The sequence below is a fragment of the Pomacea canaliculata genome, linkage group LG13, assembly GCF_003073045.1.
Source record: "Pomacea canaliculata isolate SZHN2017 linkage group LG13, ASM307304v1, whole genome shotgun sequence".
NCBI lineage: Eukaryota > Metazoa > Mollusca > Gastropoda > Architaenioglossa > Ampullariidae > Pomacea > Pomacea canaliculata.
Window position 1 is genome coordinate 19146560 of NC_037602.1, and position 25699 is coordinate 19172258.

The 25699-nt window shown below is 43.3% G+C and overlaps 1 protein-coding gene across 1 annotated transcript; it reads right to left on the bottom strand.

Moving 5' to 3' along the window:
* Positions 1-2386: 2386 nt before the first annotated feature.
* Positions 2387-17181, bottom strand: LOC112554531 (TWiK family of potassium channels protein 7-like). The gene is made up of 4 exons (XM_025222331.1): positions 16080-17181; positions 14834-15626; positions 7961-8227; positions 2387-7561 (listed from the first exon to the last, which is right to left on the bottom strand). The coding sequence occupies exons 2-4, from the start codon at positions 15255-15257 to the stop codon at positions 6918-6920; spliced, it is 1335 nt and encodes a 444-aa protein (XP_025078116.1). The 5' UTR covers positions 15258-15626; positions 16080-17181; the 3' UTR covers positions 2387-6917.
* Positions 17182-25699: the final 8518 nt, after the last annotated feature.

Sequence of the window (25699 nt, forward strand, 5' to 3'; positions counted from 1 at the left end):
TATGGATTTTTTTCTTTTGTTTAATTGACTGCTTGAAACTGTTGTGGTTTAAAAGTCGGCTTTCTGTGGAAGTTTGCGTGTGTGCTTGCAGGTAAACACAAAAGAACTGCATGGTTGCATACGTTTTTCTTCCAGTCCATGGTTAGATAATATATATTCAGAATGCAAATTGTGGAAACCTTAATAACTGCTTTTCGAGTAGTCCTTTGAATTCATTTTGGGTTTATTTTTATCTCACCCCACCCCTCTCTTCTTTTTTTTTTTTTTTTTTTTTTTTTTTTTTTCAGTAGATGAAAAATAAAAGATGGGTAAATAGGTAATGACCACTTCTCACTCAGTCACGAGATGACCGCCCATAACACATGGAGTGTGCTTTTGAATGTAAATTTTTTTTTTATAAAAAAAAAGATGTAATATCTTATTGTAGGGTACAACGCTGAAAAATAAATACACCTTGATGAAAGACCTCATGCGATGCCGATACATAGACATGCTTCATGATAACCTTTTATTAATGTGATAACCGGATTATCTGTTCGACGTCACTCGTATGTAAAATGATGTGCCAAACAATGTTATTACCTGCCTATTGTCATGGTTTTACAGGTGCAAATTTCTTGAAATGTGTAATTGCGATAAATACATCATCCTGCTGGACAGCCCGTTTTCCCTGATGTTCGCAGCGATCTGTATCTTGTTCCAATATGGCTGTCGGTCGTCTTCTCAAGGTTTCTGCTCATTTCAGGCTTTCTCCTTTTCAGAAACCTGTAGGTACTGGGCAGCAAATCTTCAAAAATAGAAGTGTTCACAGCTATATTGAATTGAAAATTTGCCTTAGCCCGAAAAGCCTGTTGATTGCCCTAAATTATAATCTGACGTCACAGAAGGCTGCAGCCAATGGGATAGGGAGTAGACTAATGAGGCATTACCTTATCAGTCTGACCTTTTGACATTGCGGGAAGCGACCAGGTGAGATGAGAACTGCGATGTTCTAATGCTTGTATTTCATGAACGGAGCCAAGCTGCTCGTTCATATTTGGGAAATTAACATCTGGGTATCAATAAAACATGAAATAATTATGCACTCAGCTAACCAACAACTGAAAAATTAATTGAAATTGTATCTTCATTCCACCAAAAACCTACAGACGAATACATGGAAACTATCACATCCTGTATTACGGATAGCAATATGGTGTGCACGTATGCAATAAAATTGAAAACTTAGTGATCATTGCAGAAAACTTTCCAATGAACAACAACTATAGTTTTGAATAATTAAACTTTTAACTATACACAGGTTAAGAAACATACGTTGTACTTATTAAAATGAACTTGAGAAAAGCCAAGCTTGCACGGTACCGGGTGTTAACAAAAATATAGTCTTCTGCACTGCAAAACTAAAATTTCCGTAGTCCAGATAGTAAAACAGTAAATAGACACCCCCCCCCCCTTCCATCCACGCCTTAGAAAAGGGCTGGCCACCCAATTTCCTAGAAGAACGATGGTTTCTCAAGACAGCAGCATGCAGAGGTAAGAGGTTGAAAGTCCTCAGGGTAGATATAGATATCAGCAGTTGTAGTTTAAGTGTTCATTTGGGATCATTCAAAGAGAAAACTATTAAAACAATGATAGCTGTTGCAAAGAGATTGCTAAGACGCACACATTTCATATGATTCTGATATCTGTGTGGCGCAGCGAACTCCTCAACCCCACCCCATCGGTGGACCCATGCAGTTACCGGATGGGGCGGGGGAAATGTGTTTTACGCCAAGCCAGCAACCAAGGCTACATCACAACAAAGCAACCAGTCTCATAAACAGGAGTCAAATGCAGAAAAAAAAAAAACAGTGTGCCTGAGATTGGCACCCAAGGCGTTCAATCCTCACTGTATTGGTAACAGGCGCTGACTGCTGCACTCACCCAGCTATCGGGAATGAGGTACCTGATTCCATAAACTGCATAGAAGGTTAGGGTAAAAGCATCGAGCGGGAGAGTAAGTGGGTACCCCCCTCGTAAAGTTGTCCCCCGAGAAAAGTGTACACACATCACTACCACTTCCTTGAATAGCTTAAAGGAAGACCTTTATTAAATCACATGGGACTGCTATCAAATGGAAGGTCACATTTCATTAAAAGGTCACATTTGGCGTGACAAGTATGTTGCAGTTAATCCTTCGCTTTTTCTCACCCGTACTGTCGATGGCAATTGTTAATTTTTTCCATTCCATATCAATTTTTAAGCTACATTCCTGCATTCCTCCAGGAGTGCAATCGGCACACAATCTATTTCTACAGTCAGAAATAAAGTGTCGTTAATTCAACATGTTTTTAGCCACCACTGACACATCAGAAAACAAAATTTCAACTCAGCGTCTAGGAACACAACGTGTGTAAACAATTTGTATTCTGTGCATTCTTATGAGATTGAATTTCATTCATTTCATACAGAAGAAAATATATTTCCAGAAAGTTTTTTCTTAACCTGTGTAGGCACAACACCGACACCTACAGGAGAAACAAAACTGACATTACTAAAAGCTTGAATATACAAAAAGATGTGAGTCATACAAAAAGAATAATGCTTAAAATGCAAGATTTTTGGTAGTGCGACTATAAAAAAAGGATTTAAAAAATAATTGAAAAGGGGTTTTCGTATTTTTTTATTGTTTGTGACGAGAGGTTGAGGATACGTAGCTTCTACACGGTCCACCAGCAGTGCGTTTCCAAGATGTGAGGAATCAAATCTAGTTTTTCGTTCGTGAGACGACGCATCTACGTGGTATGGACGCCATTTTGCTTAGAAAACTGTTGAATTCAACGAGTTTCGCTGTTGGATGATGCTGTACAAGTTGTAAAACCCACACTGATTGGCTGTTTAACATCTCGAGCCGTGATAGATCTGAGGCAACGCGTACCTAAAAAAGGAAGGTCGCAATTTTAAAAAAAAAGTAAGTATACTGCAGTAGTTTTCTTGAAAATTGGTTAACAATTGCTTTTAAAGAAAGTTTAGTCTATTCCTTGTTACTCCTCGAGGAGCATATAGGCCCTTTTTAATGAAAGTGCAGTAATTATCCTGGGGCAGGCAAGGTTTGGGCATGGACGTGCGATTGCAAACCATGCGGATGGGTGGTGCCAGAAGGACGGAATTAATAAAGTGAAAGAAAGATTAAGTGCATTCAAACTAAGTTTACTCCAATTTGTCTACGTCTTAAACTGCTTAAATGTGCGTTTAAAGATATTAACACGCCAATTAAACTTACAAAGATATCACAATCCAAAACAGTACGAGAAACCTAGAACCTTCGTATGAAAAGTAGTTGTCAGTGGTTGTGTTTGTTTTACATACATTGAAGCAAATATAATCACGTAAACTTGTAATCATGTAGGACTTATGTGTTGACCAAAATCACTAAAATTAATATAAAGCAATAAGAATGATTCATAAATCATGTAAATAGCAGTTGATTGTGTAGCGAGAATGTTATGTCCCAAAAGTCACGGAATGGTTTGAAAATGCAATAATGTTTTTGATTATCAATTACTTTTATTTCTTCACATAGTGAAATAAAATGCTATCCCTGTTAGTACGGAGAATAATGCTGCATTTTGAACTTCTCACACGGTCGGTGTTTGGGTGATGATGACTGTTCTTTCTTGTCCATGAGCTGTAAGAACTTCATGTGGTTAGAGAGGTCAAAGAAAGCCGATCGGTTGTTGAATCGTCTTGCTGTATAGTGTAGACCTTCAAAAACACGATTATTCGTCTATTTCGAAGACTTTTCTTTTCAAAGTAATGACGAAATGCTCTTAGTATGGGGATAATGACTATTTCAGAAAGATCACTCATTTGGTGCCTTTACCTTTTATATTCATTAAATTATGAGGATCTGCAACAGAAATTGTTTTAAAACAATTCTACATTCTTCGTGACTTTTGGGCAACCATGTATTTCAGTTAAGGAAGGAAACTGCATATGTAGTAAAGATATTCATCGAAGCGTTTTATGGCCTATCATAAAAAGGAAACACGGGTTTTTTAAAATATTGCCATGCCATGAGAGCAATCACCATCTCCGTTTCTCTCTCTCTCTCTCTCACTCACACTCTCTCTCTCTCTCTCACACACACATATATATATATAAATACTCAGGTGCAGAAGAAGAGGACAATAATTACTATTGAGATTCTCTCCCACCACCCGGCACCTTTGCTTCCTCAGCTCGGCAAACTAAAGTTAGCCAGATGTTACCAAGATATTGATACATTAACAATCTTAGCTGTAACAGTATACAAAAATGCGAATTAGTAACACATACATATATATATATATCAACGATCAGCCTATCAATAATCTCAATGTTTTATAATCAGCAACAACAATAAGTGGATATTCTTGAAAAGCTACGCGAAACGTAGTCTTTACAAATAACTCTGTTGATATCTCCATTTTATCAGAAACATTTATTTAATCATGATAAGAAGGGGAACACACACAGGAACCAGAGAGTGAAGACGAATAGTGACAACGACATCTCTGCAGGCCAGTGGAATCACAGTTTGAAGCACCAGTCAACGTGCGTGATGGGACAGTTGTTTTTGTGTCTGCACACTAACAATTATTTGGGAAAGGTTTTGTGGTTTAATCAAAGTAAGGTGAGTAAATCTTATTGTGTCTCCTGCACCTTGCAGGATGTGTGTTACAGTAATAAAACGGATTATGTCTGCTGTATATCTGAAAGAACAAGGTTAGTGCTGTATGTCATGGGATTTTTCTTTTTGTAGAAGCGGTTTCTTGGTAACCAGTTCCCCCGTCTCGAGTCAATGCTTTCACACTTGGGTGACCCTTACTGGCTTATGGTGAATGTAGAAAAGGCTTTTATTGCTGGGTTTTGTTTTAGTTTAGTTTGTTGGTTAGTGCACTTTCTTTCATCGGAATACATCCGAGCGACGTAGAGATGTTGAATGTCAGTGCTCAAGACAATTAGGAGAGAGGAGAATGAGAGACTGGCAACGACCAAAAACGAAAAAACCTCTTCCCGTTCCTTGGGTAAAGGCACGGGTGCCGTCGTAGCTATGGGAATAACCACGAAGGTAACAACTACATCCGAGCCAAATAACAATTCCAGGGGTTATGGCGTGTTTCTCATAGTGCATGTCATTCATTTTGCTACCAGGCTTAGGTCACCTAGGTAAAAGATTTAATATTAACAACTTGACAAACATGATGTGGACTACACCAATGTACCATGCAATACCACCACGACCAAATCATATACATTATAATCATTATACCACATGTTGCCTTCATATAACAGTGGCTACCTGCATCCATGTATTTGTCAGTACAGCAACATCTCAGTACTTGTACTAAATGGAAACATGGACGGAAACGTAGTCAGCAAAGGATAGAATATTGTAAAATACACACTGTGGACAAAATAAGGCAGCCCCTTTGAGCATCTTTCAGCCTGTGGGGATTTCAGGGGTAAAAAAAGGGCTGTTCTAAGTGGACACCTACTGTCGAACGTGTGACTGTGTTTGACTAAGTTGTAAACACTTCCATTTAAAACAATTGGAAAGCAAAGTCACATATTCGACAATGTGTGGTCGGTTAAGAAGGCCCTGAAAGGCAGCCGCGGCTTGGACAAACTAGTTGTAACAATCACAATTGGCTTGGGCAGGACGGACCAAGGACCAAACAGTTTTGGGCACTGGAATGGGACTGTGGGACTGTGGAATTCCCTCAACTTGTGCTCGTCACAACACACTTGCCCCAGTGCCAGCTGTGGACGGTTAATAAAACAAACCTTTAGCCAGATAAATGCCAGGTCAGTTATGGGGATTTTGGACAAGGTGGTTATAACCAATAACTCACAATACATATTCAGCTGTGGAAAAATATTTGCAGACTTTGGGTTAAACATGAGATACTGTTTGCAAGGGATATGATTCATAATGTACAGAATACTTATTCCTTCCTTTTGTTTGGGAAGTGACGAGACTTCTACACAGTAGGTTTAACTTGGGACCTGAACAACTCTATCATCTCACCCAGCAGATGTGCATCTGAGTCATCAGGAAAGGTGACAGACGACAAAAGAGAGTGTTGGCCCTCCAACTACCGTGTCTTCGACACGATGAGCCACTTACAGTCCACTGCTTCTGCTGCTCTAGACCATAGGACCCATCAAAGTCGTTCCATAGATAATAGGAGTCAGACCCATGGTGGTCGCAGCATTTTCATGGTGAATCACCAGAACACTAGCGCCGCCACAGGAACTGTTACAAGCTGGGTATAGCAGGGTTATCTTCCCCAGTCTGCACCTGCGTTTCCGAGGCAATGATGATGAGGATGAAAAAGTCGACGAGAATGACAAAATGTAGACAATGTCTAGTTCTACAGACGATTTCCAGTGCATATCGTGTCTATACATAATATTACAAACAATTATCATTTAAGGAATAAAAATGAAGTTTAGTTAAAGGTGCATGTAGAACGTTCTGAAAGAAAGGGAGCGAAAACTGGAGAAAAAAAATTTAAAAGATCAAGTATATCTGTTATAGAAGTCGACGACCGTTTGTGACGTCAACACATGTTCTCTCAGCAGCAAACACGTGCGCATCGTCCTGGTGGAGCTCGTCGGGATACATCTCACTGACCTTCTCTCACTCCACCTCTGTAGTCGTCAATGTTCATATACGTAAGAGTTTGCTTTTTTTCTCTATATCTCTTTCCTTTCACAAAAACTGACTTCAAACGATGCGCTATTGAGACTGAACTGAGAAACATCTTTGGACGGTGTATCTCGGGCGTCTGAAGTGTTACTAACCAGAAGGTCTAGCAAAGTCCAGTTGTCCGCCATGACCACAATGCTCAGCGTCTGCTGAATGTTTCTGCCGATAGGAATGACAGAGTCTAGTCGTCCGTCCTGTCCAGAATGCCCAGCTTCTGCCCGATCCAGCGGCACTTGCTGACGATCTCCTCCTGCATGAGAGAGAAGCACATGGACAGGATGGCCATGCCGAACAGCACGTAGACGGAGCCCAGCAGCAGCTGCGCCTGCGCCGTGGGGTTCTCGAAATCTGTACCAGGCACAACGTCACCGAAGCCGATGGTTGCCAGGGTGATGAAGCAGAAATAAGCCGACTGCAGCCAGTCCCATCCCTCCCACAGGCCGAACAGCACGGCGCCGGCAAAGATGTAGCTGCCGATGACGATCATGGTGATGGTCAGGGGCACGGTGATCTTCTTCTCGTCCAATTCGTAGTCGTCGTCATCTTCGTCGCTGCTGTCGTCGTCTACGATGACTGGGGGTTCAGCCTTGGTCGGGCGGTTGTGACTCAGCGTCTTGACGTCCAGCGGCACGATCTTGATGGAGCGGGTGGGCGGGGTCACGGGTCGCAGCTTGGTGGTGGAGGAGGCAGACGACGGCCGCGACTGCTTGTCGCTCTCCAGCGACTCGGAGGGGGACTTGCTCTGGAGGCGGGAGAACTCCGTGTTGGTGGGCGGCACGTTGTTGGTGATGATGGTGGATTTGTCAGCCTTTATCCCTTCGCCGTCTGTTGGGGGAAAAAAGAGAAACGTGGCGGTTTGGTTAGAGTCGCTGATGAGGGCCGCACGGGGGCAACCGCAGTGTGTCACAAAACACTAATAATATTGTCATTATTGTAAAGATTCTACTAGTAACGATGTCAGTCAGTCAATTTGTCTGTCTGTCCTGTCTGTCTGTATGCGTGCGCGCGTGCATGCCTGTGTGTGTGTGTGTGTGTGTGAGAGAGAGAGAGAGAGAGAGAGAGAGAGAGAGAATGTTAATAGCTATCACAATAATGAACGGAAGAAAAGTTGATACAGAGAAAGGGAAAAAGGACAGATGAAGAAAGACATTGAGAGATACACGAGGGCAAAGAGGCAGTTAAAGAGATGACAAACTACTCCGAAGGGACAATAACGGTTCTCACCGCCCAAGTTGTCGCTGTTCTTGGTGATGATCTGTCCTTGCTGGTTCTGGTCCTGCTGTTGCTTCAGCGCCTGCAGGCGTCTCTCCCGGGACTTGCGCTTGCGGCAGCAGGCGCAGCAGCAGATCTTGGCGTAGATGAAGCGAAAGATGTCGGCGAGGACATCACCAATGTTGGCCAGACACAGCAGCATGAGGGGGATCCCCAGCACTGCGTAGGCGATGCACACCAGGCGGCCCCAGATGGTCTTGGGTGCGATGTGACCATATCCTATGGACACACAGACACATAAATAAATACACTCGTCCACGCATACACACAGATATGGGATATAGCTTCTTTAATAATAATAATCTTTCTGCTTACTTTTGATGTTACGGGCTTTGAAGTGATTTTATGCATTACACTTCAAGAAATCTTTAGTCACATAGACTTGTGTGCAAAGAATATTAAAGAAGGCGAAGATTTCCAGAGACGAAAATACTTCTTTGTTTTTAAACCTTCAACTCTTTTTTTCCCCCGATAAAGACACTCACAATCCAAATAACAACAGACATGACAAGAGTACATCCTGAATCTGAATACCAAGTGAAAAGCTTTTCTTATTTTATGTCCACAAACGCATGAGCAAAAGAATATACAAGTATAAGAAAAAAAAACCACATTTTTCTTTCTCTCCCCTCCTCATAGAAACAACAACAACAACAACAACGTATGCATATGCTTAGCTTTGTTCCGAAACAGTTTTCTTTGCCCGGTATTAAAACTGTTGTATGTACAACGTAGTTAGGCAACCGTATGTTACTATTAATAAAACGTGTGTACAACCCAGTAACAACCCCACTGTTAAAAAGTGGTTGTAGTACAGGCAGCACAGACACGAACACAGGGAGGACATCTTGTAGAGTGGACCATTTTGTTTTTGAGAAGTTAAAGACTCCAGGCATCGAGATCGATCTTTGGTTGCTGCGCATTTTGAAATCAGATCGTGAAGGAAATGTTTTTGTGTTGTGAACCACATTGTCCTGAAGACACGGTGCTTGATGGCGACATTTCCGCTGCCAGGTCTCCGGCACTGAAGGAGGCTTTGTTTTCTGCTGTGGGAGCCGTGATAAAGGAATCCAGCTACCCGGGTTACACTTGTTTTCTCTCACACCCGCACACACACACCCTCCCACTCCTTCTTGTCATGTAGGTATTGTTCAGATGTAAAAAGTTTTGGTTCGAAACCACGGTTGGATAGCGACACAATAACCATTGTGAGGCACACGAGGTGCACTGGACCAAAAAAAAAAAAAGAAAAAAAAATCGAAGATGTTTTAGTTGAGGTTTGTTTTTGCTTTAAATCACAGGTGAAGTGTTATGCCCCGAAGTTATGAGCAAAATGGGAAAAAATTCATGTTAGCTAGTTTGCTTTGGGTTTATGTCAAACCTGAATTGCTAAAACAATAACCCTTTGATACAGTAGTAGAAGGGATGTGGGTTGGAGGGGAGAGATGCAGACAGAAAACAGAGGATACACTCGATTATGGAGGTTTTTGATGAAGCACAAGATGGTGGACATGACAGATTGCTTTGCCAATATTACCGGAAGTCCAATCAGGCCAGTCAAAAGCCAGAATCGATGGCTTCTGATCTGTGGTACCCAGCAAATGGGAAAGGAATGGCAGTGTTTGCATTGTCCGCTCCCTGCCGGGGCGCCGCCATAAATCTGGAGAACTCTCTACTGCAGGAGACATTTTCCTTCGGTCTGTTGCTATATTTGGCTTGAGCAGACGCTAGGAATTCCTGGCAACCATAAGTGATCTCAAAAATTGGTCAAAATAGCAGATTTCCTCATGTGGAACTACCAACTAACGAATAGAACTTCTTATATCACAAAACATTCGGAAATCGCTCGGTCGGTTGTAGGACCTGATGATACAGGGGCGTATATGTGCGCGATCACGTGTTTGTGTGTTATGAAGCGCGTGTGCACACAGAGGAAGACGTGAAACCTGAAAGAACGAAAATAGTCTGATTACTTCGAAGGTATGAGGTTAATTCCTGCCTTGAGTTAGCACCATTATATATATTTTTTCCATGTCCTAAGTACTAGCGCCAGCTGTGAAAATTCGTGGCTGTGTCCGAGTGGTTAATCGTGCAACCCTACACCTTGGCCACCCAGGAAATTATCTCCCCTCCCCACCAGCTAAAGAGCTCATTACGAAAGTAGAAGCAAGCGTTGTCACCGCTGTCACCGAATAACCCCCGAGGCGCAGGAAACCCAAGATCCGGGACAAATATTGGCGCTGGTGTTGATTGCGGTGCCGCGGTGTGGGGCAGGTACTGACAGGTAGTCACAGCGCTTTACTGATGAAGTGGTGTGGGACAGGTAGTCACAGCGCTTTACTGATGACGTGGTGTGGGGCAGGTAGTCACAGGTAGTCACAGCGCTTTACTGATGAAGTGGTGTGGGACAGGTAGTCACAGGTAGTCACAGCGCTCGACTGCTGACGTGGTGTGGGACAGGTACTGACAGGTAGTCACAGCGCTCGACTGATGACGTGGTGTGGGACAGGTACTGACAGGTAGTCACAGGTAGTCACAGCGCTCGACTGATGACGTGGTGTGTGGCAGGTAGTCACAGGTAGTCACAGCGCTCGACTGATGACGTGGTGTGGGACAGGTAGTCACAGGTAGTCACAGCGCTCGACTGATGAGGTGGTGTGGGACAGGTACTGACAGGTAGTCACAGGTAGTCACAGCGCTCGACTGATGACGTGGTGTGGGACAGGTAGTCACAGGTAGTCACAGCGCTTTACTGATGAAGTGGTGTGGGACAGGTAGTCACAACGCTCGACTGATGACGTGGTGTGGGACAGGTAGTCATAACGCTCGACTGATGACGTGGTGTGGGACAGGTAGTCATAACGCTCGACTGGGCCAGACACTGGCATGGCGGCAGTTTTATGTCTCCAAAAGGTGGATTACTGGGCAGATTACGGGGTGCATTAGTGGGTAGTTTATGGGACGCATTACCGGGTACGTGGGCGCAATAAAAGTAGAAAGACTAAAGTGCGGAAGTCGCACCAGCGCCAGTTTTGTTGGTGACTGAAGCAGAGACAAACCTGGCACCCCTCCCGACCTTAAATGAGAATGACCGCAATCAAAACCTTGTTTTCACCAACAGAAGAGTGATTTAGGGGGAGACTATGGCTTTAATTAAAAAAAGTTTATGCCCTGTATATGCCTCAGCTAAGGATCAGTAGGTTGGAACCGTTTTATGACAAATTGCTACACGAACACTTTTTCTGTCACGTGGGTGGCTGGATGGCCAGTGATGTGGGTTTCATGTCGCCGTTACTGAGGGCCGCTTGTGTCGGAATGACGAAATGGAGGGTGTGTGTGTGGGGGTGGTGGTGGTAGGACTTGAAAGGATTGTTTCCCTTAAATGTTTTGCATAGTGGTGGTGGTGGTGGTGTGATTAGGGTGGTGACAAGGTTGGTTGAGAACGATGTTTGCCCTCTTACTTTGTTGTTTCAGCCGTTAACATTATTTGTGTCCAGCAGAGATGGATTTGCACTTTTCCGTCTACAGGATGAAATGCGCGTGCTGACCGCTGTCGATAGCCAGTCAAACGTGAGATAAAGTTCTGCTTTTGTCCTGTGCTTCGCTCAAACATTTCTGCCTTGCTAATCTCTCAGCTACTTTATGTTGTGTATAGAATACTATACAAACTGCCCACAAAGGTCACAACTTCGCTCGTTTCTTTTTTTAATGTCGGCGGTGAGCTGTGTTTAGCGGGTTTTACAAGGCTGAATGAAATGAGCACTTCTACCTTTGATTGTTTCTTGTTTCTTGTTTCTTACTAACACCGCCTGTGTTCTCTGGGTATGACCGTCATTTGACCTCCTCCACATTCTGGTACAACAGACATGGCGGCTGAAGAGTGAGTAGACCACGAGCTTGTATTACTGGACAGCTGGCAGAGGATTTTTTCCAGTTAACTACTAAAACCAGGCAGGAGTGTACAAAGCTTCCGGTTTAGTCACATTCTTTGTTACGGCTCGCCGAGACTAACAGCGGAGAACTTCACAAGAGGCTAAGCGTTGGTCTCGGCAGACAGCAGTCCACCTATACACGTCAGTGAGTATACTGTGCAGGGTGGAGGGTAACTGTGTGTAAGGTGCGGGGTAACTGTGGGTGGGGTGCAGGTAACTATTGTAAGGTGCGGGGTATATGTGTGTAGGGTGCAGAGTATTACGATGACAAGGGAAGTATGGTTTTTTGGGGTGGGGTATTTTTAGTCAGTTGGTCAGTGAAAAAATAGTCCCAAATAAACTGCAATAAAAGCATTTCGTGATGAGCCACACACACTTTTTACACGCGTGAGACATTGTTTACCGTTGCCACTTTGTCACCATATCACTGTCACATTTCGTGTCACCACATCACTGTCACATTTCGTGTCACCACACGACATCATGAACATGTAATCCATCGTTCGTTTACGATCGCGATTACCTGGAAGTTGACAGCGAGCACGCGAGATTCTTGCGTCACTTCCTCCATCTTGTGTTTTCTCCAATGGCCGTCTGGGCATGCGCCGTCCCTTGCCAAGAACGACTCACCTGACGTCACTATGACCCACGAGTAACCCTTTCATCTCTGACGTCATCAAAGGCGTTATTGTCAAACGTTTGCTTTCAAACTTGACAAAGTTTGTCGAAGGAAAACGTCGAGGAGGATAAAATGTTGATTCAACCAATCGACAGCCGCAGGGGAGAGACAAGGGCTGCTGCAGGTCGCGAACAAAGGGAAGGTTAGGGAACATAGGGAAGGCTGTATTTGATCACGAGTTTACAGAAGCGTGGAGTAATTAATTTGGAAAAAGGAAATTCACAGGGCAAATTAAAAAGTAGCAATGTATGGAAAAAAGGAAACAGCCTTGTTTTTAACTTGTTTTTAATTATTTGAATTACTTCTCTGGCCAAAGAGGTGCATCCTGGGTGAGTAATGGATAGCTACTAAAAGCATATTACTGACTATTCCAGGGAAAAAATACTAATTTATAAAAAAAATTTACTTTGTATTTTTTTAAATCCAGAATTTCACTTATGATAATGCTGATCTTTCACTAGAGACAAGTGATTACACAGTGAGTTATTTTTTTTTAAGATACGGTGGTGTGTACTTAACACTTGTTTTTTCAACAACTGAAACACAAATGTTTTGTTTTGTCTTTGTGGACCGAGGTTACCGAGCTGATGTTTTCTACGTCCGTTAGTCTAAGTCGAGGTTTTATTGATTTGAATTTTCTCTCCAACCCGACTTTCTCTCGAGTTTCACTAGATGGCGCTCTCTTTCTCCGAAGTCTGGTTCCACCAACACGAGCAGCTGGTATCAGCAGTGTTCGCGGTCCCTGGTGCCTCCTAATCATCTCATCCATGATAACCACTCGCACACAAAGCTGCTGACGTCGTGTTCAATGGCTGGGAGGCCTGCCATTGCAGTTTCGCCTCATTGAATTCCTTTGCGATTGTGAATTCCAATCAGAGCCTATCGCATCTTTTCAAGGGTTCCCGCGTTACCTGCAACCACTTCAATGAAGACCTTTAGCAACAGCCGTAGTCATTTCACTAGAGACAATGTCGGTTTTGACCGTGCCTTAACCGCTTTGTACGGACTCCAGTTAGATGACACCATCGTCAGAAGTCCTCAGAATGGCAACAAAAGCTGACCAATCAGAACTCAAAGGTATCACAATACCTACACAAAATAATGGCTAGGTAAAAAAGCATGACTACATTACTGACTTCAATAGATTAAAATTATTTTGTTTGAAAATTTTTATAACACAACGGTAGGTGTACATTTAGCTAAGGTTCAAAGTCATGAAGGTACGAGCTGAAGACAGGCGGTCTGGTAACTCGGGGATAAAGCGCTTCTGACTCAGTGAGAATCCTTCGGATCTTTGCTCTGAGCACACTTATTTCTCTCTGGACAAAGGTTTCTTTGTTTGTGGTTTCCTCTCGGTATTTAAATTTGTTCCTTCTTTATCACTTCCATCTCCAAACCCTCAGCCCCATAAAGCAACAGCACTGCCATTGGCTGCTATACGTACGTTACCAAGGCAACAAGACCGCTGACTGACCGTGATCACGACTGTCACAGAAATCACACGAGGAGAACTATATGACTAAAGGCCATTCGTAATCTTCAGCATGTCTTCAATTTTTTGTTTGATTGTTCCTTTCTTTGACCGTCCTGTCAAAGTATGCCACAAAAAAAACTCATTCATAACTTGGACAACATTTGTGTCTTCAAAATGTCTTCGACAAACTTCATTTTCTTGGCTAGCGATGAGGAAACTTCTAATTGTGAAAAGCTTAAGTGAAAAGTTCGTTCACCTGCTGTGGTCACACTATCTTGAAAGAGCACTTGGCTAAGGCAATGAGACAAACAACTTCACTTCGACAAGAAGACAAACTTGATGACAAAAATAAAAGGAAATAAACCACTCTACAAAATCAAGAAAATGAACTTCGTGACTGAAGCAAAAGGACAAATTACGCGACAAAAAAACAACAAACAAAAAAACAACAAACAAAAAAACAAACAAAACAAAAAAACAAAACAAACAAACAAACAAACAAAATACGGGACAAAAGAAGACAAATTATGTGCCAGAAACAAGCACGAAAAACTTCATGACTAAAGCAAAAAAGACATTCTACATGACAAAAAAAAACAACAAAAAAAAAAACAAGCAAACAATCAAACAAGCATGGAAAACTACAAGACTAAAATAAGAAGGCCAGCTACGTGATGAAAGATAAGTGACAAATCACGTGACGGACCAAACTGAGTAGTCAGGACATGAAGACCGCTTACCTATGGTGGTCACCACGGTGACGGAGAACATGAGGGCGCCGGCCCAGGTCCACTCGTACTTGGGTCCACCCTCCAGGCCGTAGCGGTCGCAGTCGCGTCCGTCGTAGCCGATGGCCAACGTGTTGTTGCGGAAGGTTTCCAGCACGCTGCGCAGCTGCACCTCCATGGTCTCGCGGTTGGCGTCCGACACGATGCCGCCGTTCTCGAAGAAGATCTTGAGGGTGGAGTTGACGGTCTTGGTCTCCATGGGCTGGTACTCGGACCGCGACTCGTAGCAGATCTCCTCCTCGTTCTTCTTCTCCAGGTGCTCGAAGATGAAGCCGCCCACCACACAGTACAGCACCACCATGCCGCACAGACCCACGTGCGAGAAGAGGAACTTGGCGAACTGCTTGCAGCAGGCTCCACTTCCCCTGCTGCCCATGGCTGACCGGAAGTTGTGGCCGAGCTCGGATGAGAGTTTCCTCCGACCTTGGTGAACAGAGGCTGCTACGTGCTGGCTACCCTGTCGTTGCTGGTGCTGAGATGACGAAGATGGTGATGATGTCTTGGAGATGAGTGAGGTTAGAAAGTTTTGACTATTGACTAAGGGTTAAAAAGAATGCACGTGAAAGAAATGATTCGCGCTCATGGTGCAGACTTACACCGGGGACCAGCGAGATGAGATACAGACACCGGCGACTAAGACGGGACAATGTCGATGCCAGACCGCAACACGCCCAGAAGATCCCGTCTGTCTTTGAAGGATGTCTTATCACGGCGTGGCGACGTAAAGATCACGTAGTGTTCACACCTGGAAAAGATATAGGGGTTGTTGCTGTTGGATCTAAAACTAAATGTTTGAAACTATCAAAGAAACAACGAACCACGGCGATGGACTTGACCCGTCTGATTTAGCAGTGTGTTTTTTTTTCAAATAGCTAGAATAAAGTAGAACCTCAGAATCCTCCTCTCCACGACCAGCACTCTGATCGCTGACCAAAGACATTTCTGTTGCTCTGCAGTCGAGTCAGCGAAATTAGACATCCAGTGTATTTCCATAAACGAAGCCAAGTTTAGATAACAAACCAGTTTCACAACCCCCACCCCTTTCCCTCACCATATCACCCGACATTCTCCAACCTCAACCCACCCCACGAGTTAAAAAAAAAAGAAGAGAAAAACCCAACATCGAAGACAGAAAAATCAAAGAGAAGAGACGAGAGCTTGAAAGGAAAAGGTAAAATCAAAAAAAGAAGCAAGTCACCTGTCAGGTAGCGCACGTCACATGGCGGACTGCGGCCGAGCACGGAATGAACCGGAGAGGCAGCGTCCCACGGCACTCACTCCACGCAGCCAGCAGAGCGACTCAGTTGCCTTGACGCCGGCTCGGCGCGGAGGATGATGGGGAGGTCCCTCCATGGAACTGGCGACGTGAATTATTGAGACGAGCCCTCAGCACGCTGGCTGCACGCCAGGCTGGGAGGCCGAGTGAGGTCTGCGTCCCCTGCCCACGTCTCTCTATCCTGCACATCTTCTGACCCCAGCTTACTCCTGCACGGGCCTGTGTGCGCACGTGCACGCGAGAGAAAGAGAAAGAAGGGAGGGGGAGAAGGAGGAGAGTGTGACAGACAAAAGTCAATGATGGAAGATCACAATGAGTTCACAGAAGAATTTACAGCGGCTTCCGTATCCTCTGCTTGCGGACATGTTGAGTGTAGTTTGTATCGAAGTATTAAAAATAATAATAATAAATAATATTTCTCACACTAACATCGTAAATAAAATTGTAATTAAAAAACCGGTCCACCCCATTTTTCTGTCGTTAAATATCTGTAAAGTACATTTCGTTGTACGGTGTTGACCGGTTATGTTTCCACCACCCGTTCAATACAAATGTTGGGTGAGAGGCAGGTGTGACAACATACTGAGGCTGTGATCTATAACTAGGGGTGGCTTTTGGGAGATCACATTCGCCACAAAATGTAGCCAGAGGCAGGGTGGGGAGGTGGCCAGTATGTAAGCATTAACTAGGGGTACATCGGGGAAAACCCGTTGTTCCACAAAGTGTGGCGAGAGGCGGGGTTGGCGAGATAACGAGTTGCGATGTATTTTTATTGAGATAATTACTGCTAGATAAAATGTGTGTGTGTGTGTCCATCAATACTCGACAGCCTCTGTATCATTAGCTGTCCTTCCAGAGGGATTCACACAACAAACACCTTCTAAAATGCCACCACTAACCTTTGACACCATATCCTTTATTCTCCTGCCTCGTGTTTGGACGCCTGCGTGCGCGTGTCTGGTGAAGACACAAGTAACAATACTGTAGGAACACACACGCGCTTACATGTGTGTCAATGGGCAAGTCCGCGTATTTCTTATTTATTTATTTTATTTTATTTATTTGCTCAGTCCTAAAAATGCTGTGCGGTTTGCAGCTGCTGCAAGAAGGAAATTTCTATAATTTTTCTCTCTAGTTATACAATTCGTTCTATAATTACAGAATTTATTTTAAAATAAGAGGTAGAAACATTCTGTAAATACAAAGTTTTTCATTTATATTATACTGAAAAGTTTCTATTAATTTATTTTATACATGTATACAATTTCATTCTGTAGCTATATAGCGCATTCTCTAATTATAAAATAAATTGTATAGTTACATAATGCATCTATAATTATAAATGGATTGTTAATCCACAGAAAGTATTTTATAATTATAAAATTAATTGTATAGCTACAGAGAGAAAACTATAAAAGCTTCCTATCTTAGCGCCCACAACTACTACAATCAAGATATCCAGTAGCAAGGTGTGAGGCCATCTTGCTTTCAAAACTTGTTTTCATGTTTGGTGAGCAGCGACCACCAGCTTGAGACGGGGCTCTTACCCTCCCGGTGGGGAGGCCTGTTTCATCTCCGAAAATAACACCTGAATCGTTGGCGATGTGTTGTCGAGGCAGTTGTTGATGTGGGCAGCGAATAGACTGCCGCTGGTGTTTTCATCCACTCCACTCTTGCTGCCTTCCCTCCCACCCGTCCACCCCGCTAGTCCCCTCCTCCTTTGACCCCTGCCTGAGAAAGACATCAGCTGACATCACTAGGGTCATGCAGCTTAGAGACAGAAGGACAAACAAGACTGCTCTCTCTCTCTCTGTCGTGGCTCGAGCCTACCCTGAATAAACAAGTCTGAAGTCTCTCCCTCTTGTAGTTCGCTTCCTTGGATAATGTTTGCTTTATATAATACCTCTCTAAATAAAATAGAATAAAAATATATATATCTACACGTGTGTGCGTGTGCGTCCACTAGCGAACGTGTATAATGTGTAAAATGTTTTGAGATAAGAGAGGTAACTGAGCTTGTATCACGTGCTGTGCCTTTGTCTTCTCTATCCGGGTATCTGATGTTGGTATGCATGTCAATGTTTTTATTGATGCTGTTGGTGTGGACACAGAGCAAGAAGGCAGGCATGTGAAAAGTCTATGAAGGGTGTGGAGGGATAGGTGAGTTGATGGATGGCAGGGTTGTTAATTCAACTCACCCTGTAGATGTGAGAATGGCTGCAATGGCAGGTCATCAAAATGTTCGAGTTTTTCTCTCTCTCTCTCTGCTTTGTTCCCATCACCTTGAGTTTCATTTTAAAAATGTATAAACTTGTTTTGCATTGATTTTCTCCAAGCCTTATTCTTTCAAATTGCATTGATCTTACAGTTTCCGATGTAAAAAAAATATATGTGTCTTAAAACAAGTCCTCGTCAATATGCTAGAACAGTAAAACATGTTTATGGACACTGCATTTCTCTTTCATCCTCGTTGTGTTTGTCATCGTGAATTTAAAAAAAACCCAACGATATCCATCCTGCTTTTTTCTCTCCTCCGACCACATCCTGTTTCAAACAATCCATGATGACAAGAGCCCTTGACGACCCGCATATCGGAATAAGCAATTTATATCATGCAAATAACATTTTCGTCATCAACGGGAATCGAATCCCCATGCACAGCAAGAGGTCCACAACACAGACATGGGGATGATGCATGGAGACATTAGTGTAGTCATGAGAGCAGCCAATGACAAGAGCTGACACTAAATGTTGTAAGGTCTAGAGCAGGGGTCTCAAACTCGCGGCCCGCGGGCCAACTGCGGCCCGCCGGACAAAAGTTTGCGGCCCCCACCTCAATATCAAAGTTTCATGTTAGTGCGGCCCGAGTTTGATACTGTTATATCTTCTCCTCTCTCGCTCCCACAGAGGCAGCCCAACGTGTCTTATTTGCACAGAGAAAGTTGCAGTGCACAAAGAATACAATTTGAAACGTCATTACACAACTAGACATGCTGAGGAGTATGCAAAATACCAGGGAGATGAGAGAGTCAGCCGGGTTGCTAATCTTAAAACACATCTACTGAGGCAACAAAATTTCTTTAAGAAAGCAACCAAAGAGAATGACGCAGCAGTCGAAGCTAGCTACGTGGTTAGTGAGATGATTGCTGAAGAAGGAAAGCCATTCAAAGAAGGTGAACTTTTAAAAATGTGCATATTACAGGCTGCATGTATTGTCTGTCCAGAAAAGAAAGGTCAGTTTAGCAGCATCAGCCTTTCTGCCAACACCGTAGCAGAGCGCATTTCTGACCTGTCAAGTGACATTTATGATCAACTGTGTGAGAAAGCAAAATGTTTCAGTGTATACTCAGTCGCTCTTGATGAGACCACAGACATCACCGACACTGCCCAACTCGCAGTCTTTGTCCGCGGTGTTGATGACACTTTTGAAGTCATAGAGGAGTTGCTCTCAGTGATTCCAATGCATGGCCAGACCACAGCTCAGGAGATATTTCACCAGCTGTGTGATGCCATTGAAAATGCCGGTTTGCCTTGGAGGAGGTTTGTTGGAATAACAACTGATGGAGCGCCATCAATGACACGGAGGACTGGTGGCACTTGTTCAAAAATAACAAAAAACAAAAACAAAAAACAAACAAACTGGAAGAGGAAGGTGTGGAGGAGGCCATTGCTCTGCACTGCATTATTCATCAGCAGGCCCTTTGCAGCAAATGCCTGAAGTTTGACAATGTGATGTCTTTCGTTGTGAAATGTATCAACCAAATCAGATCCAGGGGCTTAAAGCACAGAAGGTTTCGTGCTTTTTTAGAGGAAATGGAGTCAGAATATGGGGATGTGCTCTACTTCACCGAGGTACGTTGGCTCAGCAGGGGAAACATATTGAAGAGATTTTTTGAGTTGAGAGCCGAAGTGAAAGCCTTCATGGAGAAAGATGGGGTTGCTGTTCCTGTGCTAAATGATCCAAAATGGCTCATGGACTTAGTTTTTTTTTGGTTGATATGACACATGAGCTTAACTTACTGAACAAGAAGCTACAAGGTCAGGGGCAACTTGTCACTGCTGCCTATGACAACGTGAGAGCATTCTCTACAAAACTTATGTTATGGAAAGCCCAGCTTTCTCAGACAGACCTTTGCTATTTCCCAGCATGCAAGGCACTCATGGATGCAGGCACACCGTTCAGTGGTGAAGAGAATGTGGATGTCATTTTGAAGCTACAGGAGAAATTCGATCACAGATTTGCGGATTTCAAGACGCACAGAACCACATTTCAAATTTTTGAGGACCCCTACTCCTTTTATGTACAAGATGCTCCTCCTGTGCTTCAAATGGAGCTCATTGACCTGCAGTGCAACTCTGAACTCAAAGCCAAGTTCAGGGAGGTGAGTGGAAAAGCAGACAAGCTCGGGCAATTTTTGAGAGAATTGCCTCCTAGCTTCCCTGAGCTTTCCTGAATGTTCAAGCGGACCATGTGTCTTTTTGGGAGCACATACTTGTGCGAAAAGCTCTTCTCTACCTTGAACTTCAATAAGTCCAAGTACAGATCCAGACTTACTGATGAGCATCTTCAAGCCGTACTGAGGGTCTCAACTGCTTCCTCCCTTAAGCCAAATGTAGCTCGGCTATGCGAGAGTAAGCGCTGCCAGACCTCTAGCAGCAAGAAGTAGGCAGAAGAAGCCATGTTCAGAACAGTTTATGTTCAATGTTCCATTCATGTTCAGAAAGTTAAATGTTAAAGAAATGCTAATACAGACATTTGAATCTGAATAATAATAATTACATTTCTCTGGTCAGCAACTATATTTTCTTCAGTCTTCTATATCTGCTGTATTATTATTTTATTTTCATTTTCAATTTATTCATTTATTACTAATTGATTTATTTTTTTCTTATGAATTTGTTAATTTATTTTTAATTTTTAACACAAAAATAAGATGAAAAAATAAGACATTTGATAACATTGGAATGTTTTTGTAAGAGCTTTTCTTGTGGAAAACCTGATGTGGCCCGGCCTCATCCAGACTCTGCCTCCAGTGGCCCCCGGGTAAATTGAGTTTGAGACCCCTGGTCTAGAGTCTAGACCATGGACATTCGTGACATGACAGCTTTGGTCTCTTTTTGTTGATAGTAAGGTGAGTAGGCATGTATCTCGGTTACAGGGGCATTTCATTCTCAGGTTTCATGTTTTTGATTTTTTAAATGAGAAGTATTTTTGAACCGGGTTCAACTAGTCAATAAAAAAAAATATTTTACAAGAATCAACCCAGTTACCAAAGAATACGCCCAACAGGACCTTTAAAAATTAGGTGAGACCCTCCTCCACCTTCCCTCTCTCACACCATCTCACCTCATTTTCCTGACAAATTAGTGGCAGGACCCATTTCACTCCATTATTCTGCCAGCTTCCCCTAGTTTCTTTTTTTGTTTGACTGTTAAAAGGTCATTGCGAGTCAAACGTGAAATGAAACTCCACGTCATACAGGCCAGGTGAACAGAACAACCTGCTCTACCTGTGATAGTCCATCGATCCCAGGCCCCACCCGACCCCACCCGACCCCACCCCGACCCCCACCCGCCATTACACGGCAGTCAGAAAAAGCTAATTTATTGTAACAGACACCGCAGACCACTCACAGCTCTCTCTGTCTCTGTCTCTGTCTCTGTCTCTCTCAGACGTTTACCATCTCCACACAGATACCCGGCTCCTGGTCTCCTAGCAGCTGTGGCTTCAGAAATAACTTATGTCACACGGCTGTTGGTGTTTGAAGAGAGTTGTCTGCCCGCTATTGATCAAAAAGACAGCGAGTCAGGGGGAGTAAGAAGGGGAAGGGAAGAGAAGCAAGAGAACCTCGATTTTTTTCGGATTGATATGTTTGTTATGTGTGCTTGTATCTTCATATATCAATCAGATGTGGAGCGATGGAAGGCTTCTTTCTGTTGCGGGTAATATGACCGAGGCAACTGAAATAAATAATTATTGTAAATACTTGTTATCTACAGACTGACGTTTCACTTGCGATATTAGACAAAGGAGAAGATTTTTTTTAAAGATCTTGAACAGCCTGTATAGCTCTGTCCAAACAAAGCTTTGCAAAGCTGACAGCAGGAAGTATTAGGGGGACCCGGTGGACTAAGTGCGCAGGCGCAAAAATGTGCTTCCGACAATTAACAGGAAGTTTGGCATGCGCATGCTCGCAGATTGCGCCTGTAAAGCAACCAAATGCAAGAAATTTGTAAAGTGACCAGATCGTGGAAACCTGCAGCTAGAAATTAAAGATGGCCGAAAACCCCGAACAACTGGAAAATGAGTGTCTTCATTATGGATTAGTTTGATTTTATCTTCTTTTTTTTTTTTTTTTTTTTGTTTTTTTGTTTGTTTTTTTTGTTTTTGGTTTGTTTGTTTTTTTGTTTTTTTGTTTTTTTTTGTCTTTTTTTAATAGGTCTCCGCTGTCTTAGGACACGAGAGCGAACTCGTTAACAACAGTCTACATGAAGATATCTACAAGAGTCAGTGACAGGCCATTGTTCAAAGTTTGCAGCTGCGTGGTATAAACTAATAAAGTTTCTGCACAACTACAACACTCGACATTCACGAGACGGTGCCATGTTCTTAAAGCTGTGTTATTATGGTTTTGAACCTTGTTCAGGAAGATCAGAAACTAATGGCGATACTAGAAGTGTCGTTTCTTAACTAATCCGATCTCAACCCTCATTTGACCAGGGATGTAAATTAGGTTTATGATTAAGAAAGGATTCAGTAATGTGGTAATGGAATTACTGTCTGCTTGTTGGTCCTCGTATCTGGTTGGCTAAACTCGCGTACTAAAAAAAAAAAATAAATAAATAAATAAAAAGCAAAACAAAACAAACTGGAATTGGTTGACTTTTAGTAATTTAGGGGGCGTCGTGCCAGTGTCTTTGCTACTTATTTTATGCTGTAAAGAGAGAGAGGGTAGGACCGCTCTTATAAATCCCATAAGGAACATCTATCTTTGATAATTTACGTGCAAATTAAGGACGGATAAAAATGTAGATCGCCGATGAATACGAAACAAGCTCATGGTTGATCGGCTTTTAATCAAGAATGCACCTCAGACTGCCTGAAAATCGTTGAGATAGGGAACGACCGCCAGACTGAAGGCAGGACTCATGATTTCACACTACTTCGGGGCACAGGTCATGTAGTTATGAACAAGGATGTAATCCTAGCACGGAGGTCCCCCTATAGGGCACCAAAGATAGCTTTTCGTATTATAGCTTGAAATGTTTTGTTCAGTTCTAATGGCTTTGAAATGGTTAGCACAATGATTAAAGACGAGCACAAACAGATTTGTAGACAAAATAAAGTCTGGTCCTTTTTGACAGGACCTTTAAGCGAGGCATTTTCAGGGATACAGTTTGGCATGGAAAGGTGGAAAGGGTTAACTGTTGTCGTGTGGCTATCCGCGTTTTACATGGACAGTGATCTTGTAATCTCTAACCTGTAACCTTAAACTTATACATTATTTGGCCAACAGTCTCCCTTGACAAACATGAGAGAGTTGTTGTCATTTCATGGCGAAATAAATAAGTAACACAGCTGCCAGTCACATGACCAACCAGAACCCTCCATTACCTAGACTGCCAAGAACGACAATCGACCGGGAAAGGGAGGTAAAACAACTCGGAAAGGCTGCGTCTCGGTCCGAACATAAAGAGAATTGAAAGGAGAGAGCTGAGAACAAACAGGAATAAATGTCAATAGCAGAGCGAGATGGGCATGCGCAGTTGAAGAGGTTTAACAGGAAGCAGTCCAGAAAACATGGCATGCACGGTAAATAAAGATGAAAATCAAGAGGAGAGATAGATGAAGGAGAAACGTGGAAGAGACCTTCAGTGTCGGGAGGCTGGGAGAAGAAGTGGGGAGGGGAAGCTGGGCTTGTTTTCAAGACAGAGGTCAACCCCTAAACAGTTGTTGCGAATGATGCGTTGCTAAGGCTTTTTGCAGAGCTAACGGACTTAAAAGCGACCTGGTTTCGTAAGCCAGGCGGCTCTGAAGTCTGGGGATTAAAGAATTACTTGGCTGACGCCGCCATCGATTGGAGTTCGACCCGAATACGTTTGAGGTTAAAGCTGGGAGGGGGAGAAAGAAAGAGGGGCGCCCTCAGGTTCTCGTACTTTCAACGGAAGACACACCTTTGTTCACAACAGCAAGTCTTCGGTATGTAACAGAGAGAGAATGGGGGTTGTGTTTGTTTGGGTAGAGGGTGGGAGGAAGAATAATTGAAACATCACAACAAATGAATGGTCGTGGACATAGTATGGCATCGCTGTAGTTTGATTTGATTTTGTTTTTAGAAAAAAATGGTTTTCGGGCTCATTTATTTACTGTGTATTTTTATTATTTTAAAACATAAAACAGTTTATTTGTGCAACAAGAATAAAGCCCGTGTTAATCCCGGAGTTCACATAGAGTCACTTTTTTTCGTTTATTTGTCCTCCCTCCTCCTTCCAATGTTTGTTGAATGCCTTTTTCTTACTTCTTTCTTTTCCTTTGTTGTTCGCAACAAAAGATCCTCCTCCTCCTTCTCCTCCTCCTCTTCCTCCTCCTCCTCCTCCTCCTCATCATCATCATGGACTGGTGTGCGTCTTGCCGCTTCCTCTTGTTCTTTCCCTGTCCAGCGGTCATCACCTTTTCTAGTTCACGTGTTTAGTTTACAGCAGTTATCGAACGTGGTCCATCCCCCATCCCTTATCCCGCCCTTAACAAACCATCCCCCCTCCTCCAACCCCAGCAACCGTCTCTTTTACTTTTCTCTCCTCCTCCTCCTTTGAGCGGTGATCAATGGCTCGTCCGTGTTGTACCCACCCGCCGCCGCTTGGCAGCGTGCCTAGCAACGGAGCTCTCCACACCGGGAGGTCGGAACAGGCCACAAAAGCACAGCGCCACCTCTGACGCAGATCAATGACCAGACTCTGTCACCCGCTGGAGGCGCTGCAGGACACGAACGCGGTCGGCTGGAACGGACGGTCTCGCACGGCCGCCTCACATGAAGGATTCTGTCCTGTTGACAATGCCGCCGACGACAGACTGTCATCAACAAGAAGCTGTTGTCAGCACCAGTCAGCACCAATGGTGTGTGTGTGAGTGCGAGGGCAATTCAGCTGTGCGCCAATATAAAAATCATCATCATCATTATCATCGTCATCATCATCGTCATCGTTGTCAAAGATACTTTGTGGAGCAAACCCAAAATGTCCAGAAGAAAAAGCCGCAGTACAGTTATGATTTTATTTCTAAAGACCGGACTGTAGTTGACAAGCATGATGTCGTAGATGAAATAATAGTAAAATAAACTTATGATACCTGAAAATAAACAAGTCACAAACAATATAAATATTTATTTCAGTTTCCTTTAAACTTTTGTCCTTAACGTATTTCTGTTCATCCTGTCCGTGTTCATGATGCCGGGAGATTGGTGAATGAAGACAAAGAACTCAGCGTGCGGTGCTCGGAACTGGTGGCTACAATGACCCTTTGTGCCCTGACTGTACAAAAATAA